This window comes from Mesoplodon mirus (assembly GCF_964341445.2).
Source record: "Mesoplodon mirus genome assembly, chromosome: 4".
Lineage (NCBI taxonomy): Eukaryota > Metazoa > Chordata > Mammalia > Artiodactyla > Ziphiidae > Mesoplodon > Mesoplodon mirus.
The window spans coordinates 101,190,586-101,212,179 of NC_138979.1; the positions used below are offsets into that span (position 1 = coordinate 101,190,586).

General features: G+C 39.4%; 1 protein-coding gene across 1 annotated transcript in view; it reads left to right on the forward strand.

Moving 5' to 3' along the window:
- The window catches only part of SPG11 (SPG11 vesicle trafficking associated, spatacsin), a 79,255-nt gene that overhangs the window by 50,252 nt on the left and 7,409 nt on the right, over window positions 1-21,594 (forward strand). The window contains exons 28-33 of the mRNA XM_082617140.1: window positions 10,594-10,756; window positions 12,937-13,151; window positions 13,604-14,357; window positions 19,658-19,797; window positions 20,536-20,734; window positions 21,159-21,296. Of these exons, the coding sequence (XP_082473266.1) occupies window positions 10,594-10,756; window positions 12,937-13,151; window positions 13,604-14,357; window positions 19,658-19,797; window positions 20,536-20,734; window positions 21,159-21,296 (1,609 nt within the window). The remainder of the gene's footprint in view (window positions 1-10,593; window positions 10,757-12,936; window positions 13,152-13,603; window positions 14,358-19,657; window positions 19,798-20,535; window positions 20,735-21,158; window positions 21,297-21,594) is intronic.

Genomic DNA, 21,594 nt, shown 5'->3' on the forward strand with positions numbered 1-21,594 from the left:
TTACACTACACTGTAGTCTGTTAAGGGTGCAATAGTATTATGTCTAAAAATATATATATATATATATACATACCTTAATTTAAGAACACTTTATTGCTAAAAAACGGTAGTTCTAATTTCAATTTTTAAAGGAAACTCCATACTGTTCTCCATAGTGGCTGTATCAATTTACATTCCCACCAGCAGTGCAGGAGGGTTCCCTTTTCTCCACACCATCTCCAACATTTATTGTTCGTAGATTTTTTGATGATGGCCATTCTGATTGGGAGGTGATACCTCATTGTAGTTTTGATTTGCATTTCTCTAATAATTAGTGATGTTGAGCATCTTTTCATGTGCCTCTTGACCATCTATATGTGTTCTTTGAAGAAATGTCTGTTTAGGTCTTCTGCCCATTTTTTGATTGGGTTTGTTGTTTTGATATTGAGCTGCATGAGCTGTTTGTATATTTTGGAGATTAATCCTTTGTCAGTTGCTTCATTTGCAAATATTTTCTCCCATTCTGAGGGTTGTCTTTTCATCTTGTTTATGGTTTCCTTTGTTGTGCAGAAGCTTTTACGTTTCATTAGGTCCCATTTGTTTATTTTTGTTCTTATTTCCATTTCTCTAGGAGGTGAGTCAAAAAAGATCTTGCTGTGATTTATGCCGAAAAGTGTTTTTCCTATGTTATCCTCTAAGAGTTTTATAATGTCCAGTATTACATTTAGGCCTTTAATCCATTTTGAGTTTATTTTTGTGTATGGTGTTAGGTAGTGTTCTAATTTCATTCTTTTACATGTAGCTGTCCAGTTTTCCCAGCACCACTTATTGAAGAAACTGTCATTTCTCCACTGTATATTCTTGCCTCCTTTGTCATAGATTAGGTGACCAGAGGTACATGGGTTAATCTCTGGGCTTTCTGTCCTGTACCATTGATCTATATTTCTGTTTTTGTGCCAGTATCATAGTGTCTTGATTACTGTAGTTTTGTAGTATAGTCTGAAGTCAGGGAGCCTGATTTCTCCAGCTCCGTTTTTTTCCCTCAAGACCACTTTGGCTATTCGGGGTCTTTTGTGTCTCCATACAAATTTTAAGATTTTTTGTTCTAGTTCCATAAAAAAAGCCATTGGTAATTTGATAGGGATTGCATTGAATCTGTAGATTGCTTTGGGTAGTAGAGTCATTTTCACAATATTGATTCTTCCAATCCAAGAACATGGTATATCTCTCTATCTGTTGGTATCATCTTTAATTTCTTTCATCAGTGTCTTATAGTTTTCTGCATACAGGTCTTTTGTCTCCCTAGGTAGCTTTATTCCTAGGTATTTTATTCTTTTTGTTGCAATGGTAAATGGGAGTGTTTCCTTAATTTCTCTTTCAGATTTTTTTCATCATTAGCATACAGGAATGCAAGAGATTTCCGTGCATTAATTTTGTATCCTGAAACTTTACCAAATTCATTGATTAGCTCTAGTAGTTTTCTGGTGGCATCTTTAGGATTCTCTATGTATAGTATCATGTCATCTGCAAACAGTGACAGTTTTACTTCTTTTCCAATTTGTATTTCTTTTTCTTCTCTGATTGCTGTGGCTAGGACTTCCAAAACTATGTTGTATAATAGTGGTGAGAGTGGACATCTTTATGTTGTTCCTGATCTTAGAGAAAATGCTTTCAGTTTTTCACCATTGAGAATGATGTTCGCTGTGGGTTTGTCGTATATGGCCTTTATTATGTTAAGGTAGGTTCCCTCTATGCCCACTTTCTGGAGAGTTTTTATCATAAATGGGTGTTGAATTTTGTCAAAAGCTTTTTCTGCATCTATTGAGTTGATCATATGGTTTTTATTCTTCAATTTGTTAGTATGGTTTATCACATTGATTGATTTACATATATTAAAGAATCCTTGCATCCCTGGGATAAATCCCACTTGATCATGGTGTATGATCCTTTTAATGTGTTGTTGGATTCTGTTTGCTAGTATTTTGTTGAGGATTTTTGCATCTATATTCATCAGTGATATTGGTCTGTAATTTTCTTTTTTTGTGGTATCTTTGTCTGGTTTTGGTATCAGGGTGATGGTGGCCTCATAGAATGAGTTTGGGAGTGTTCCTTCCTCCGCAAATTTTTGGAAGAGTTTGAGAAGGATGGGTGTTAGCTCTTCTCTAAATGTTTGATAGAATTCACTTGTGAAGCCATCTGGTCCTGGACTTTTGTTTGTTGGAAGAGTTTAAATCACAGTTTCAATTTCATTACTTGTGATTGGTCTGTTCATATTTTCTATTTCTTCCTGGTTCAGTCTTGGAAGGTTATACCTTTCTAAGAATTTGTCCATTTCTTCCAGGTTGTCCATTTTATTGGCATATAGTTGTTTGTAGTAAGTAGTCTCTTAGGATCCTTTGTATTTCTGCCGTGTCAGTTGTAATTTCTCCTTTTTTCATTTCTAATTTTACTGATTTGAATCCTCTCCCTTTTTAAAAATATTTATTTATTTGGTTGCACTGGGTCTTAGTTGCAGCTGATGGGCTCCTTAGTTGCAGCATGTGGGCTCCTTAGTTGCTGCTTGAGGGCTCCTTAGTTATGGCTCACCAGCTCCATGGTTGCAGCACATGGGCTCCTTAGTTGCAGGTCGCTGGCTCCTTAGTTGTGGCATGCAAACTTTTGGTTGCAGCATGCATGTGGGATCTAGTTCCCTGACCAGGGATCGAAGCTGGGCCCCCTGCATTGGGAACGTGGAGTCTTAACCACTGCACCACCAGGGAAGTCCCTCCCTTTTTTTCTTTTTTTTTTTTTTATTAGTTTCTGCTTTATAACAAAGTGAATCAGTCATACATATACATCTGTTCCCACATCCCTTCCCTCATGCATCTCCCTCCCTCCCACCCTCCCCATCCCACCCCTCCAGGCGGTCACAAAGCACCGAGCTGATCTCCCTGTGCTCTGCGGCTGCTTCCCACTATCTATCTACCTTACGTTTGGTAGTGTATATATGTCCATGCCTCTCTTTCGCTTTGTCACAGCTTACCCTTCCCCCTCCCCATATCCTCGAGTCCATTCTCTAGTAGGTCTGTGTCTTTATTCCCGTTTTACACCTAGGTTCTTCATGACATTTTTTTTTTTAAATTCCGTATATATGTGTTAGCATACGGTATTTGTCTTTCTCTTTCTGACTTACTTCACTCTGTATGACAGACTCTAGGTCTATCCACCTCATTACAAATAGCTCAGTTTCATTTCTTTTTATGGCTGAGTAATATTCCATTGTATATATGTGCCACATCTTCTTTATCCATTCATCCGATGATGGACACTTAGGTTGTTTCCAGCTCCGGGCTATTGTGAATAGAGCTGCGATGAACATTTTGGTACATGTCTCTTTTTGAATTATGGTTTTCTCAGGGTATATGCCCAGTAGTGGGATTGCTGGGTCATATGGTAGTTCTATTTTTAGTTTTTTAAGGAACCTCCATACTGTTCTCCATAGTGGCTGTACCAATTCACATTCCCACCAGCAGTGCAAGAGGGTTCCCTTTTCTCCACACCCTCTCCAGCATTTATTGTTTCTAGATTTCTTGATGATGGCCATTCTGACTGGTGTGAGATGATATCTCATTGTAGTTTTGATTTGCATTTCTCTAATGATTAATGATGTTGAGCATTCTTTCATGTGTTTGTTGGCAGTCTGTATATCTTCTTTGGAGAAATGCCTATTTAAGTCTTCTGCCCAGTTTTGGATTGGGTTGTTTGTTTTTTTGCTATTGAGCTGCATGAGCTGTTTATAAATTTTGGAGATTAATCCTTTGTCAGTTGCTTCATTTGCAAATATTTTCTCCCATTCTGAGGGTTGTCTTTTGGTCTTGTTTATGGTTTCCTTTGCTGTGCAAAAGCTTTGAAGTTTCATCAGGTCCCATTTGTTTATCTGTGTTTTTATTTCCATTTCTCTAGGAGGTGGGTCCAAAAGGATCTTGCTGTGATTTATGTCATAGAGTGTTCTACCTATGTTTTCCTCTAAGAGTTTGATAGTTTCTGGCCTTACATTTAAGTCTTTAATCCATTTTGAGCTTATTTTTGTGTATGGTGTTAGGGAATGATCTAATCTCAGACTTTTACATGTCCCTGTCCAGTTTTCCCAGCACCACTTATTGAAGAGGCTGTCCTTTCTCCACTGTACATTCCTGCCTCCTTTATCAAAGATAAGTTGGCCATATGTGCGTGGGTTTATCTCTGGGCTTTCTACCCTGTTCCACTGATCTATATTTCTGTTTTTATGCCAGTACCACACTGTCTTAATTACTGTAGCTTTGTAGTATAGTCTGAAGTCAGGGAGCCTGATTCCTCCAGCTCCGTTTTTCGTTCTCAAGATTGCTTTGGCTATTCGGGGTCTTTTGTTTTTCCAAACAAATTTTGAAATTTTTTGTTCTAGTTCTGTGAAAAATGCCAGTGGTAGTTTGATAGGGATTGCATTGAATCTGTAGATTGCTTTGGGTAGTAGAGTCATTTTCACAATATTGATTCTTCCAATCCAGGAGCATGGTATATCTCTCCATCTATTTGTATCGTCTTTAATTTCTTTCATCAGTGTCTTATAATTTTCTGCATACAGGTCTTTTGTCTCCTTAGGTAGGTTTATTCCTAGATATTTTATTCTTTTTGTTGCAATGGTAAATGGGAGTGTTTTCTTGATTTCATTTTCAGATTTTTCATCATTAGTGTACAGGAATGCCAGAGATTTCTGTACATTAATTTTGTATCCTGCTACTTTACCAAATTCATTGATTAGCTCTAGTAGTTTTCTGGTGGCATCTTTAGGATTCTCTATGTATAGTATCATGTCATCTGCAAACAGTGACAGCTTTACTTCTTCTTTTCCAATTTGGATTCCTTTTATTTCCTTTTCTTCTCTGATTGCTGTGGCTAAAACTTCCAAAACTATGTTGAATAAGAGTGGTGAGAGTGGGCAACCTTGTCTTGTTCCTGATCTTAGTGGAAATGGTTTCAGTTTTTCACCATTGAGGACAATGTTGGCTGTGGGTTTGTCATATATGGCCTTTATTATGTTGAGGAAAGATCCCTCTATGCCTACTTTCTGCAGGGTTTTTATCATAAATGGGTGTAGAATTTTGTCGAAAGCTTTCTCTGCATCTATTGAGATGATCATATGGTTTTTCTCCTTCAACTTGTTAATATGGTGTATCACATTGATTGATTTGCGTATATTGAAGAATCCTTGCATTCCTGGAATAAACCCCACTTGATCATGGTGTATGATCCTTTTAATGTGCTGTTGGATTCTGTTTGCTAGTATTTTGTTGAGGATTTTTGCGTCTATGTTCATCAGTGATATTGGCCTGTAGTTTTCTTTCTTTGTGACATCCTTGCCTGGTTTTGGTATCAAGGTGATGGTGGCCTCGTAGAATGAGTTTGGGAGTGTTCCTTCCTCTGATATTGTTTGGAAGAGTTTGAGAAGGATGGGTGTTAGCTCTTCTCTAAATGTTTGATAGAATTCGCCTGTGAAGCCATCGGGTCCTGGGCTTTTGTTTGATGGAAGATTTTTAATCACAGTTTCAATTTCAGTGCTTGTGATTGGTCTGTTCATATTTTCTATTTCTTCCTGAGTTAGTCTTGGCAGGTTGTGCATTTCTAAGAATTTGTCCATTTCTTCCAGGTTGTCCATTTTATTGGCATAGAGTTGCTTATAGTAATCTCTCATGATCTTTTGTATTTCTGCAGTGTCAGTTGTTACTTCTCCTTTTTCATTTCTAATGCTATTGATTTGAGTCTTCTCCCTTCTTTTCTTGATGAGTCTGGCTTAAGGTTTATCAATTTTGTTTATTTTCTCAAAGAACCAACTTTTAGTTTTATTGATCTTTGCTATTGTTTTCTTTGTTTCTGTTGCATTTATTTCTGCTCTGGTCTTTATGATTTCTTTCCTTCTACTAACTCTAGGGCTTTTTTTTGTTCTTCTTTCTGCAGTTGCTTTAGGTGTAAGGTTAAATTGTTTATTTGAGATTTTTCGTGTTTCTTGAGGTGAGATTGAATTGCTATAAACTTCCCTTTTAGAACTGCTTTTGCTGCGTCCCATAGGTTTTGGGTTGTTCTGTTTTCATTGTCATTTGTTTCTATGTATTTTTTTATTTCCTCTTTGATTTCTTCAGTGATCTCTTGGTTATTTAGTAGTGTATTGTTTAGCCTCCATGTGTTTGTGTGTTTGTGTTTTTTTCCTGTAATTTATTTCTTTTTTTAAAATATTTATTTATTTGGCTGCGTCAGGTCTTAGGTGCAACGTGCGGGCTCTTTATTGCAGTGTGTGGGCTCTCTAGTTGTGGCGTGCAGGCTCTCTAGTTGTGTTGTGCCGGCTCCAGAGCACACAGGCTCTCTAGTTGTGGTGTGCAGGATCCAGAGCACATGGGCTCAGTAGTTGTGACATGTGGGGTCTCTAGTTGTGGCACAGGGGCTCTAGAGTACATGGGCTTAGTAGTTGTGGTGCACTGGCTTAGTTGCCCTGTGGCATATGGGATCTTAGTTCCCTGACCAGGGCTCGAACTTGCGTCCCCTGCATTGGAAGACAGATTATTAACCGCTGGACCACCAGGGAAGTCCTGCCTGTAATTGATTTGTAATCTCGTAGTGTTGTGGTTGAAAAAGATGCTTGATACGATTTCAGCTTTCTTAAATTTACTGAGGCTTGATTTGTGACCCAAGATGTGCTCTATCCTAGAAAATGTTCCATGTGCTCTTGAGAAGAAAGTGTATTCTGCCACTTTCTAGTGGAATGTCCTATAAATATCAATTAAGTCTGTCTGGTCTACTGTGTCATTTAAAGCTGTGTTTCCTTATTTATTTTCTACCTGGATGATCTGTCCATTGGTGTATGTGGAATGTTAAAGTCCCCCACTATTATTGTGTTACTGTGGATTTCCCCTTTTATGGTTGTTAGCATTTGCTTTATGTATTGAGGTGCTCCTACGTTGGGTGCATAACTATTTATAATTGTTGTATCTTCTTCTTGGACTGATCCCTTGATCATTATGTAGTGACCTTCCTTGTCTCTTGTAACAGTCTTTAAAGTCTATTTTATCTGATATGAGCATTGCTACTCCAGCTTTCTTTTGATTTCCATTTGCACGGAATATCTTTTTCCATCCCCTCACATTCAGTCTGTATGGGTCTCTAGGTCTGAAGTGGTCTCTTGTAGACAGCATATATATGGGTCTTGTGTTAGTATCCATTCAGCCAGTTTGTGTCTTTTGGTTGGAGCATTTAATCCATTTACATTCAAGGTAATTATCAATATGTATGTTCCTGTTACTGTTTTCTTAATTGTTTTGGGTTTGTTTTTGTGGGTCTTTTTTCTCTTGTGTTTCCCACCTAGAGAAGTTCCTTTAGCATTTGTTGTAAAGGTGGTTTGGTGGAGCTGAATTCTCTTAGCTTTTGCTTGTCTGTAAAGCTTTTGATTTCTCTGTTGAATCTGAATGAGATCCTTGCTGGGTAGAGTAATCTTGGTTATAGGTTTTTCCCTTTCATCACTTTAAATATCCTGCCACTCCCTTCTGGCCTGCAGAGTTTCTGCTGAAAAATTAGCTGATAACCTTATGGGTATTCCCTTGTAGGTTATTTGTTGATTTTCCCTTGTTGCTTTTAATATTTTTTCTTTGAATTTAATTTTTATTAGTTTGATTAATGTGTGTCTCAGCATGTTTCTCCTTGGATTTATCCTGTATGGGACTCTCTGTGCTTCCTGGACTTGATTGACTATTTCCTTTCCTATGTTAGGGGATTTTTTGACTATAATCTCTTCAAATATTTTCTCAGATCCTTTCTCTTTCTCTTCTTCTTCTGGGACCCCTGTAATTCAAATGTTGGTGCATTTAATGTTGTCCCAGAGGTCTCTGAGACTGTCCGTATTTCTTTTCATTCTTTTTTCTTTATTCTGCTCCTTGGCTGTTATTTCTACTATTCTGTCTTCCAGCTCACTTATTTGTTCTTCTCCTTCAGTTGTTCTGTTATTGATTCCTTCTAGTGTATTTTTCATTTCAGTTATTGTGTTGTTAATCACTGTTTGTTCTTTAGTTCTTCTAAGTCCTTGTTAAACATTTCTTGTATTTTTTCGATCTGTGCCTCCATTCTATTTACAAGATTTTGGATCATCTTTACTGTCAGTACTCTGAATTCTTTTTCAGGTAGGTTGCCAATTTCCTTTTCATTTATTTGGTCTTACAGGTTTTTGCCTTGCTTCTTCGTCTGTACCATATTTTTTTGTCATCGCATTTTTTTTGATGGGTGGGGCCGTGTTCCTGTCTTGCTGGTTGTTTGGCCTGAGGCGTCCAGCACTGGAGTTTGCAGGCAGTTGGGTGGAGCCAGGTCTTGGTGCTGAGATGAGGACCAATGGGAGAGCTCACACCGATTAATATTCCCTGTGGTCTGAGGTTCTCTGTTAGTCCAGTGGTTTGGACTCAGCACTCCCACCACAGGAGCTCAGGCCTAACCCCTGGCCTGGGAACCAAGACCCTGGTCACGCAGGGATTCCTCCCATCCCCTAGGTGTCCGAGGTCCCTCACCAGCGCCTGGTTGGTACCCGAGATATGAGGAGACATGAACTCTATGTCCTCCTGCTCCACCATCTTGACTCCACACCCTGCATTTAAGTTTCTTTCTTGTCTTTTTCATGGCTTGATAGCTCATTTCTTTTTAGTGCTGAATAATACTACATTGTCTGGATATACCAGTCTGTTTATCCATTCACCTACTGCAGGACATCTTGGTTGCTTCCAAGTTTTGGCAATTACGAATAAAGCTGCTCTAAACATCTGTGTGCAGATTTTTCTGTGGACGGTAAGTTTTCAACTCATTTGGGTAAATATCAATACCAAGGAGTACTCAATCATATGGTGAGAGTATGTTAGTTTTGGAAGAGACCACCAAACTGTCTGCCAAAATGGCTGTACTGTTTTGCATTCCCACCAGCAATGAATGAGAGTTCCTGTGTCTCCATATCCTTGCTAACCTTTGGTGGTGTCAGAGTTCCAGATTTTGGCCATTCTAATAGGTATGTTGTGATATGTCATTGTCTTCATTTGCATTTCCCTGATGACATATGGTATGGATCTTCTCATATGCTTATTTGCTATCTGTGTATGTTCTTTGGTCAGGTATCTATTAAGCTCTTTGGCCTAATTTTTTAATAGTGCTGTTTGTCTTCTTATTGTTTAGTTTTAAGAGTTCTTTGTATATTTTGGATAACAGTCCTTTATCAGATGTATATTTTGCAAATATTTTCTCCCAGTCTGTGGCTTGTCATCTGATTCTCTTGACATTGTCTTTTGTATGGCAGTTTTTAATTTTAATGAAGTCCAGCTTATCAGTTATTTCCTTCATGAATTCTTTCTTTCGTATTTTATCTAAAAAAGGCATCACCACACCCAAGGTCACCTAAGTTTCCTCCCATGTTATCTCCTAGGAGTTTTATAGTTTTGCATTTTACATTTAGGTCCTTCCAGGTCTCTTCTTATTCTTGCTTGTCTGCCCCTGCTCCAGCCCCCAACCAAGGGGCACTGCAGCTGCTCCATCATTACCTGAGCTCTTTACTTCCATATATTTTTTGCTTTAACCAGTTCCATCGTCTGTCTGCCATAGACCCTCTTCTTAGAGCAATAGAGGTAGGGAAACAAGTAAATAAAGACTAAGAACTAATGCTCTGGGGGCTTCCCTGGTGGCGCAGTGGTTAGGAATCCGCCTGCCAATGCAGGGGACCGGGTTCGAGCCCTGGTCCAGGAAGATCCCACATGCCACGTGCCACAACTACTGAGCTTGCACTCTAGAGCCCATGCTCCGCAATAAGAGAAGCCACCGCAATGAGAAGCCCGCGCACCACAATGAAGAGTAGCCCCCGCTCGCTGCAACTAGAGAAAGCCTGCGTGTAGCAATGAAGACTCAACGCAGCCAAAAATAAATAAATTAAATAATTTTTTTAAAAAAGAACTAATGCTCTGATTCAAGCTTAATGTGGCTGCTTCTTGGGGTCATCTTCCTATTAATATTTTTAGCATTTGATTGAAATGACAAAAGTTCAGGCTTACTAATTGAGATCCTTCTCTAATGATAGTATAAAGTACAAGCAAACTAATAGAACCAGCTCAGCAATGTTAAGCAAGTCTTTTTAAGAGGTCTTCATATGTGAATTTCAAATCTTCTGGACTCAGGGCAGGACTAGACCCCTCTCTAAAGAAGCTGCTAAGTGGAACATGTCTGGTTAATTTCACAGCCACTCACAGGACTGTTACTTTGGCAGTCACTAACTTGGCAGTATTTGCATTGCTTCACTCCATTCAGTCTTTAGGTCTCTTTCCCATTTTTGACTTTCACACACACAGCTCTCTACAACAGGATGTCCCACAAAGAGAAAAACTACAAAGCTGCCAGAGAGGGCTTATTTTTGCTACTCCTCTGAGCTGCACTACGAATCACTGCTGTTTGAAAAGGACCTGAATAAGCATCCTCCTTTGTGATAGGAGATGCCTTTGATGGTACCTTGGCTTTCTTAGACATTCCCAAGTTCAGAGGTTTTGATTCGCTGTTGCTGAGAAACCACTTTCCCTGACGCTTTCTTTTTTTTCATAGCTTGAAACGGCAGCCACAAGGGTCCATGCTATCATTCCTGCCCCATGGCTGAAGGAGCATGTGTATTTTCTTTTGAAGCTTATGCTGCAGCAGTGTAGGACCCAGTATGAGCTGGGGAAGCTTTTACAGCTGTTTGTTGGAATAGAGCATCTCTTCTCTGATGGTAAGACAATACTTACAGGTAAGTTGCTGTTAGGAAGTTAGCTTACTTTATCCTGAAAATATTTTAGAAGGGCATTCAGGAAGTTAAAATGCATAGGATATAAGACATTGCAATCCAGATGGGGGTGTGAAGAAGAGGTTACAGGAAACTTCAGTCATGGTTAAAGCATTTAAAACAGCACAACAGGCTATAACACAAGTAATACAACTATCTACTAATTCTGAGCAAATAGCCAAATTTCCCCTGGCTAGCCTCTATACTACCCTGTCACTATTATTGTTTTCTTTGACAAGTAACCTTAACGTGTCATCGTTGCTCAAGGTCACAGACTTGTTTCAGGAATGCCTAATTCATTTTGAAGGTTTTAAGAGACAAATTGTGTCGATTTTTTGCAGATCCCTCCAGACATTGGCAGTCTCTAAGCTTGTTGCTGACTGAATGAAACCAATATTGCCTTACCCTCTTTTCTACTTGTTTGATAATCTCAAGTTTTTGTTGAGTGATAATGTTGTTCTTTTATGCTAGATTCTGGTATTTTTCACTACCAGGGTTATTTTATCACATTTAAACTCACAGATGTTCAACTGGAAAGCTCACATTTGCACTGAACAGGCGCAGAATGCCTGGGCTTCATGCCTGTGTTGTGGGCTGTGGGGCTGATGACTAGAAGGGAAGGGGGTGTTTCCAAAATGCAGTGTATATAAGCTACTGTCAGTTATTACGTAGGCCAAACAGTAGTAGGTCCTTTTAATATAAGATACTTTCATTGCTCTTTAGTAACTTTAATTTTCTTAAGAAATAAATTTCCTGTTTTCTTGCCAGAGTTAACCCTATCCTTAAAAAATTACAAGGATTGTCTACATTGTTAACCATTACTATAATGCTTTTATTCACATAATTAAATTATTTCTGTTTTTATAGAATATTTGTATGTGTATATCATGTATGTGCTTAGAGAAAAGAAAGGTTTTTTAAAAGACTTATGTTTTATATTATGCCTGCAAAGAAACCCAGCATGCTCATACTGGTGGTTATTGGGCAAGGTGTCTCACTGTCCCTGGAACTACCTAAATCAGACCACAGCTCAGCAGGTGGCATTGGGAGCAGGCTCCTATAGAATGTTTTTCATGCCCCTCCTTTATGGTAGGGCACACATAGGCTCTATGCATACTATATTTGGGAGTAGGAGCAAACCCAGCCACATAAATTATTGGCAGAGAATTCCTAATGTTACTAAGGATAAGAATTTGTTTGATTTCACTTATATGTGGAATCTAAAGAGCGAATGAACAAACAGAAACAAACTCATAGATACCAGGAACAAACTGGTGGTTGCCAGAGAGGAGGAGGTGAGGGGATGGGCAAAATAAGTGAAGGGGATTAAGAGGTACAAATTCCCAGTCATAAAATAAGTAAGTCACAAGGATGTAATGTACAGCATAATGAATATAGTCAATAAAATTGTAATAACTTTATATGGTGACAGTAACTAGATGTATCATGGTGATCATTTTGTAATGTTCAAAAATATCAAATCACTATGTTGTACACCTGAAACTGATATAATATTGTAAGTCACTTATACTTTGATTAAAAAAAGAGAGAGAGACTTTCCTGGGGACATCAGGAAGTGCTTAGCTGGGTCTCCCTGGGTTAAGTTAGATAGATACCTGGAGGAGCAAGTGGTGCTCCATTCTGAAGACAGTGTACCATGTTAGAGCTTTGGCTGTTGACCACCTGCAGTTTCAACTGTCCTAGAAGTTCTGTGTCTTGATCCACATGATGCCTGCAGTGAATGAATGAGTGAACAATCATCAAAACAAATTTGTTCAAGGTAGGAGAAAAATGTGGAAAAAGATGGAACTAACCTGAATGAATGGCCAAATCTTCCCAAGGTTAACTGAGTTGCTACTACATAGCAGGCCACCAACTTCTGCCTGGTATATAAAGCCAGATTTATAGATGGAGTCCATGTGCTAATCTTAATAGTTCTTACTATATAGGAGCTGCCTTTGGTTTCCTCTGCCAGCCAACCAGAGTAGAAAAATAGGTTTTTATTTTCCCTTTAACTACATTATTATGTTAAATATAAATATTCTCCCCTCATATTTAGTTACTCTTGAAATGCCATAGCAGTATTGTACTGATTAACTGCTTATATCTGCTTCTCTTTGGTACAGGTCCAGATGTGAAGAAGCTGTGTGTCCTTAGCCAAATTTTGAAGGATACGTCCATAGCCATTAATCGTGTAATTATTACCAGCTACAGCCTTGAGAATTTTCAGCATGAATGTAGATCAATTTTAGAAAAACTGGAGACAGATGGATACTTTGCTTTGGCCAGGAGGGTAGCAGAACTAGCTGAGCTACCTGTGGACAACTTGGTTATTGAAGAGGTATCATTAGTCTTTTAAGTTATTTAAACTCTTAGCTTTTTGAACCAGCATTAAACAGAGAACTAAATGAGCTATGTGATTTACCAGTGATGATACTTTTTCACTTTTGACACAGACATTACTTTCAGAAATGGATGAGCCTAGAATGCCCATTTTTGAGGAATGTTTGCTTTAATATAAGGTTAGCTTACAGGACATGCTACAACTATTTTACTTTGAGTAAAATTAAATATAAGGTGGCTTCCTCTTGAACCTCATTCAATTAGATAAATTTAGAGTTGTTTTTCATACCTTAACTTTCCAGGTAAAATATCCAGGATCATCTGTAGCCAAGTCCCATGTTCTCTAACTTGATTTGGGTTTTAACAAGTGTGGTATACCGAGGGAGCATTAGCATTTATGATATTTCTCTATCCAGGAAAGGCTAAAAATTGCTGTGTTCAATTTCACAGATAACACAGGAAATGCAGACCTTAAAACACATTGACCAGTGGTCCCTGAAACAAGCAAGAATTGACTTCTGGAAAAAATGTCATGAGAATTTTAAGAAAAATTCCATTTCAAGCAAAGCAGCTTCTTCCTTTTTCTCAGCCCAGGCTCTTACGGCATGTGAGTGCCCAGCTGAAGAGGGACCAAGCAGCACTGAGGAGCGCCATCTGCTGCTCACTCTGGCAGGACACTGGCTTGCCCAGGAGGACCTGGTGCCTTTGGAGGAGCTGGAGGAGCTAGAGAAGCAGATCTGGCTCTGCCGCATCACCCAGCACACCCTCAGGGGAAGCCAGGAGGAAATAGCCCCCAGATATTCTCAACAGATTTCAACTAGTGGTGAACTTTCCTTTGAAAGCTTAGCCAGTGAGTTTTCATTCTCTAAGTTGGCTGCTCTGAACACATCAAAATACTTAGAATTTAATGGCCTTCCATCCAAAGACACTTGTGAGAACAAACTGAATTGGAAGGAGCAGGAGTCCCTCAACTTTTTGATTGGGCGCCTATTGGATGATGGCTGTGTGCATGAAGCAAGTAGAGTATGCCGATATTTTCATTTCTATAACCAAGATGTTGCCTTGGTGTTGCATTGCAGAGCACTAGCTTCAGGGGAAGCTAGTGTGGATGACCTGCACCCGGAGGTCCATGCTCTCTTACAAAGTGCTGAGCTGCTTGAGGAAGAAGAAGAACCTGGCATTCCTCTAAGAAAAGTCCAAAGCAGTAAGTGAAGGAGATCAAACTGCCCTGAGTCCTGTGAGGTGCTGTTGGCATTCTCTCCAGTAAGAAAGGGTCCCTTTTGGCACACCAGTTACACTAAGTTAAGGGTAATTCATAAACTAGGTAATTAACTAGTCAATGAAGTAGAAACACCTATGTCTTTTTTTTTTTTTAACCTAGAGCTCTAGTTTATCGCACTTATTTATCTATCTATTTATTTATTTGTTTGGCTGCGTTTGGTCTTAGTTGTGGCACGCGGGATCTTCGTTGCAGCATGAGAGATCTTTAATTGTGGCATGTGGGATCTTTAGTTGCAGCATGCGGGATCTTTTAGATGTGGCATGCGAACTCTTAGTTGCAGCGTGTGGGATCTCGTTCCCTGACCAGGGATCGAACCCGGGCCCTCTGCATTGGGAGTGCAGAGTCTTAGCCACTGGACCACCAGGGAAGTCCCACCTAGGTCTTTTAACTAGCTAAGTAGCAAAGTTAGAGGGATTCTATCTGACTCGTGGCTAGTTCACTGAAGTTTATCCTATGTAAATAATCATGTTTCCAATTGTACATGATGACATATAGAAATATAATTGATTTTTTATGTTAACCTTTAATCCTGTGATCTTGCTAAACTCACTTATCCTAGGAGTTTTCTTATAGATTCCTTGGGATTTTCTATGGAGATAATCATATCTGTGAATAGAGGCAGTTCTTTTTCCTCCTTTCCAATATATTTGCCTTATTTATTTTTCTTGCTTTACTGCTCTAGCAAGGACTTCCGGCATGATGTTGGATAGGGGTGGTGAGAGTGGACATCCTTGCCTTGTTACTGATCTTAGGGAGGAAGCATTCAATCTTTCATCATTAAGTGTGATATTAGCTGTAGGTTTTTTTGAAGACCCCCTTTGTCATGTTGAGGAAGTTCCCTATTTGCTGAGAGTTTTTATCATGGATCAATGTTGAATTTTTTCCTGTTTTTTCTGCATCCATTGATATGATCGTGCTTTTTTTTTTTCTTGTTTAGACTAGTAATGCAGTAGATTACATTAATTGATCTTTTAAAATATTGAACCCAGCTTTTGTATTCCCAGGAAAAACCTCACTTTGTTACGGTGCATTATTCTTTTTGATATATTACTGGAATCAACTTGGTATTTTGTTGAGAATTCTTAATGTATGTTCATGAAGAATATTGATCTGTACTTTTTTTTTTTAATACCGTCTTTGGTTTTTGCATCAGGGTAATGCTAGTTTAATGCGTTTCTGGAAAACATTACATGGAATTGGTGTTATTTCTTCTTTAAATGTTCAGTAGAATTTACCAGTAAAACCATCTAAACCTGGAGATTTTTGTTTTGGAAGATTTTTTTTAAATTTATTTTATTTATTTACTTTTGGCTGTGTTGGGTCTTCGTTGCTGCACGCGGGCTTTCTCTAGTTGGGGTGAGTGGGGTCTACTCTTCATTGCAGTGTGCAGGCTTCTCATTGTGGTGGCTTCTCTTGTTGCGGAGCACAGGCTGTAGGCACACGGGCTTCAGTAGTTGTGGCATGTGGGCTCTAGAGCGCAGGCTCGGTAGTTGTGGCACACTGGCTTAGTTGCTCCGCGGCATGTGGGATCTTCCCGGACCAGGGCTCGAACCCATGTCTTCTGCATTGGCAGGCAGATTCTTAACCACTGCACCACCAGGGAAGCCCTGGAAGATTTTTAACTACAAATTTATTTCATAGTTATATGACTAATCAGGTTATCTTTTTCACCTCAGGTGAATTTTGGTAGTTTGCAGTTTTTGAGGAAACCTTTTCTTACCTTTGGGTTATTTGCACATTTTTTAGTCATCCATTTTAATTTGTAATTTTGACTGTATAACTTTGCATAGCTTTTTTAATTGGTTGTTTTATGGGTTATATTATACATTTGTAACTTTTCACAGTCTACTTAAAATTATATTTTAAGGGTAGAAACCTTACCATCATGTAGGTTACTTTACTTCTCTCCCTTTATGTCTTAGTTGCCTTATTATATTACATACACTGAAAATCTCATCAAACAATGCTAGATTTTTTTGTTTTCAACCGAAAAATATATTTTAACAAACTCAAGAGGAGAGTAGTTTATTATATTTACTCAGATATTTACAATTTTTGTTGCTCTTCCTTCTTTCCTGATGTTCCAAGTTTCCTTCTAGTTTCTTTTTCCTTCTGTGTGAAGGACTTCCTTTAGTAATTCTTTCAGAGTTGTCTGCTGGAAACAGATTGTCTTAGTTTTACTTCATCTGAGAATGTCTCTATTTCACCTTCATTCCTGAAGGATGATTTTTGCTGGATATAGAACATTTATTATTTTCTTTCCACACTTAAAAATGTTCTGCCACTTCCTTTTGACTTCCATGGTATTTGATGAATAATCTGCAGTCATTCGAATCATTGTTCTCCTGTAGATAATGCATTTTTCTCTTGTTGCTTTCAGATTTTTTCCTGTCTTTTGTCTTCAGCAATTTGGTTATAGCATGACTGGACATGTATTTTGGGGGGCTTATGCTATTTGGAGTTCACTGAGTTTCTTAAATATGTAGCTTTATCAAATTTAGGTAGTTTTCAGACATCATTTTTTTTTCAAATATTTTTCCAGCATCATACTCTTACTCCTCTCCTTATGGGACTCCAATGACTCCAATGAAACAAAAACAAAAGTTATTGTTTCACAAGTCCCTGAAGCTTTGTTCAGTCTTTTTCAGTCTTTCTCTTTTGTTCAGATTGGATAATTTCTATTTATCTATCTTCAATTTCACTGATTCTTTCCTCTGGCATTTCCATTCCGCTATTAAGATTTTTTTTTTTAATTTCTGTGATTTTTAAATTTCAGTTCTAAAACTTCCATTTTATTCTTCTTTATACCTTTTATTTCTTTGCTAAGACTTTCTGTTTTTCTGTTTATTTTAAGAGCGTTCATAATTGCTTGTTGGAACATTTGTAATAGCTGCTTTAAAGTCTTTTTCAGATAATTTCAACATTTATGTGATTTTAGTGCTGGGTTTCATCGTTTGTCTTTTCTTTGTCTTATATGAGTTGAGATCTTTCTGTATTTTTGTATGCTGAATAACTTCATGTTGTATCTTGGACATTTCGAATAGTGTGTTACGGGATGCTGCGTCTTGTTTAAATCCTATGAAGAATGTTGATATGTTTTTAGCAGGCAATTGACCTGGCTATGTTCAGACTACACATTCCAATGTACTTTCTGTGGGCTGTGGTTCTAACATCAGTTCAGTTTTCAAATTCTTTGTGGTGCTGTTCAGATCCATCCTGTATGTGCCATCCTGTGGTCAGTCTGCAACCTGCGTAGTGGTCTGTCTGTTGACTTAGTTTTCAAAGTCTTTGATTTGTTGGTCAGGATCAGATCCATACATGCAAAGCCTAGGAATGAGCCCTAATGTTTATAAACAACTTTATTGTGTTGCTTTCCTGAATCTCTCTTCCAAGTACTTTCTGGTTGCCCGAGGCTTCCCTTTTCAGTCTTCTGGCCAAAGCTGGAGGTTTAGTTACCCCATCCTGTCATGTACTTTCCTGACTGCCCGCATCTAGGGCCAGCTGACAGGAGGATAATACAAAAAGGAACAGGGATTCACTCTGCCCCCTTAGGACCAGAGCACCTGTGATCCAAAAAGGTCCCTCTCTGAGTTTTGGCTCTTGCCAACTGCTGCTGCAGCCCCTCCCACCACAGCCTAGTGGTTGCTTAGGAGCTAGGACCAGAGAGAATGGGCTGTGGGAGTTCCCTTTCTGCTCCTTGAGCCTGTTCTGGAGGATGTCTCCTGGAGCCCACTCTCTTTGTGAGCTGTAGTGCTTGGTTCTGGGTTTCGGGCAGCGCTGCATTCAATCTGGAGATTCCTAGAGGGGAGAAAATGGTAATGCAGGTTGTCTTCGATCCATCTGCTACTACTTGCTCTTCAGAGTCCTCATAGAGCACTGCATGCACTGTGTCCAGGTTTTATATTGAGGTCAGTGGGAGAGACCTAGAACTGAAAACTCTAATGAAGGATTTTAAGCAGGGGAATAACATGGTCTGAGTTGCTTTTTATATTCTTCTGTTTAAATTTAAATTTTTGTGTTTAAATATTTTTAAAAGAGTAATATCTTAAAAGCAAAAGTATTACATGCTTCATGTAATAAATCACACAATACAGAAGTGCATAAAGTAAAAAGTGAAAGTTATTTATCCGTTCAACACCACACCCACCAAATTCCCCAGAATAACATCTTTTATTTGCTTGGCGTGCATTATTTTCTACATGTGGGCTCGCACATGTGTGCGGGTGTGTGCGTGTGTGTGCACACACACACAAATATTTATTTATTTTCTACCAAAATATGGTTATATTGTTCTGCAACATTTTTCCCTGTCAGTACAGATAGATTGACCTCATTTTTTTAATAACTGCAGGGTATTCTACTATATGAATGTACTATGATTTTTTTTAATTGGAGTATGGTTGCTTTACAATATTGTTTTAGCTGATTCACTTTTCTGTACAGTATAAACTATATGTATACATATATCCCCCCTTTTTTGGATTTCCTTCTCAGGTCATGTACTATGATTTTTTTAACAATGATTTACTGATACACATTTAAAATTTTTCAATTTTGTTTTTGCTGTTAGAAACAGTGTTATATAAATATTCTTTTCTACCTTTTCCCACTAACAGAAACCCTTTCTCAAATTAAGAAAGTTTTATTTTAGGCTAAGAGCTTTTTTTAAAAAAGCAGGAATGGATTCTAATTTTACTGAGCCTTTAAGGTATCTGTCCGATGATCCTTGATTTTTGTGATTTGCATTTTAGAATGTGAAGAATGCTGACTGTGTGGAAGTGGAGTTGGGGAAGAAGGGAGGCTGGCGGCAGGAGACAGTAACACCTCTTAGATGCAGGGTGATAAAGGCTGGAACTAAGTTGGTGACTGGAGAGAAGTTTTGGAGATACAGTCAGGTAGACCTGGTGATTATTTGACATAAGGGGAAACTGGGAGGCAGTGTATGTGGAGGAGAGTCTGGCAGCCATCTTTGGTGATGATCTCTAGAGTGTTCATTAGGTGGCTTTGAGTCTTTGAAGTATCCTGGGCTGGAGATTTCCTAGAAGAAGGCAATGAAAGAAGTTTAAGTGGGGTGTGAGCCCTGTTAGAAGTGGTCCCAGACCCAGGGAGAGTCAACAGGGTGCAGTGAAGGAAGCTGTGAGCAGAGAGGTAGAGTCATAGGGGGCTGAGGAGAGACCTTAAAAGCCCCTTAAAGCCCCCCTCAGACCTGTATTTGCTTCCAGCTTCAAGTCTGGATAGTCAGTTATCTGGGATGCTGCCCCCCAGTGATGAAGCGGTGACTGCTCTGGAAACTCTGACAAGCAAGTGCCTCCATGGGAAGAGTTATTGCCGGCAGGTCCTCTGTCTCTATGCACTTGCCAAGGTACGTGCCAAAGGGCTGGGTCTCCACAGGAGCTTCCTCTGAGAGGGAGGGAAGGGAGAAGGTGAAGGTGGATTTTGGACGTTGCCCTCAGTCAGCCTTTCAGGTTATAATCATGACCTGGGAGTGGAGCTCTTGTCAGGATGAATCCATCCCTGGGGAATGGTGGTGAGCTTTCCATATGGGAAAGAGCCCAAAATAAGTTTTTAAATAAAATTAAATGGAATGGAATGACTATAAAACAGGAGCCAGAGCAGCCAGGAATTGTTTTGGCTTTGTGCTGATTGAGGGAGAAAAAGAGTAGATTCTAAGTGCAGTGGAAGAGCACGAGAGAAAGCAAGCCGAGCACTGAAAGCCCTTCCTTGGACAACAAGGCTCAGAGACTTCTTTGGAAATTGAGGGTTTCCTGCTGCCATGGGAACAATAAAGAAGGGGCTCTGCCTTTTATTTAACTTCCTTAGGTTTCATAACATTTGAGAAGCTCAGTGTTCAGTGAGAGATCAGTCACCTGATGTTTTCTGAAACAAGCCTTTCTCTTGCTTGGATTCACCTCATTGGCAAAGCAGTAGAAAGGGCTAGGAAACAGTGTTTGCTTCTTCTAAGGTTCCTGCTCAGGATGAGGGATCTTTAAGCTCAGAAAACCATGGCATCTGTCCACATCAGATTTCAGGAAAGGCTGTCTTCTGCTAGCTTTTTCCTGGTTCCAAATGATGGCTTGGATTGGCTCTGCCTTCCTCTCAGGAGTTGGGCTGTTCCTACACCGATGTCGCTGCCCAGGATGGTGAGGCCATTCTCCGGGTAATCTTGGCCTCTCAGCAGCCTGACCGATGCAAGCGAGCTCAAGCCTTCATCAGCACCCAGGGCCTCGAGCCAGACACAGTGGCTGAACTTGTGGCTGAAGAGGTGACCCGGGAGCTGCTGACCCCATCAGAGGGAACAGGTGCCCTACCTTTCAGGCCTCCCCAGCCTTTCAGATCACATTCTCAAGTTCCCAGCATTAAGGATTTGATGTTATGCTCATATATATCTTGTATGCTGTACTTTCAAGTTGCCAGGTTGCACTTGTAAGAGGAGAACACATTGCATTTATTTTGTTATTATTGCTTTTTGTTTACTGTTTTATGATTATATTTAGAGTAACTGTGCCTTTCTCTGAGCTAATGAGCTCCTGCTGTCCTGTAAGATGGCATCTCACCTGAGATATTTGACCCCAGCAAGAGGAGAGCTGCCCGGGAGCACCTTCATCATTACCTCCTGGTGCCCAGGCCTGGGCAGAGTGGGCCTCCTACCACCCTGGGGCTCCTGTCTTCCTTTCATCTCTCTCAAGGTAAAACCAGCACCTTTCTCCACATCTTTCTGTATAGGACATAAGCAAACGTTCACCCCAGCAGAGGAAAGCCAGACGTTTCTTCAGCTGACCGCTCTGTGTCAAGACCGCACCTTGGTAGGCATGAAGCTGTTGGATAAGATTTCCTCCGTTCCCCATGGAGACTTGTCTTGCAGTAAGTTCTTGGCCACTTTCTTACATGTTTTGGGCCCAAGCACGTCTCTAAGAAGTCTTCTGAGGTTAAGTCTTTTCAAAACTCAATTTGGATCCTTGTTCCTTCTCTGGATCCCTTCTCCTCCAGGATTGTTGTTAAGTTCTTAGTAGAAAGCCATAAGTTCATTGAAGAAAAGTTAGAAAATATATATGGCAAAGCAGCCCCAAATTTAAAATCATACAAAAAGGTAACCTTTTAACATTTGCATATTTAGCTTATTTTATTCTTACATTACCCTGAAAAATGGCTATTATTGTCC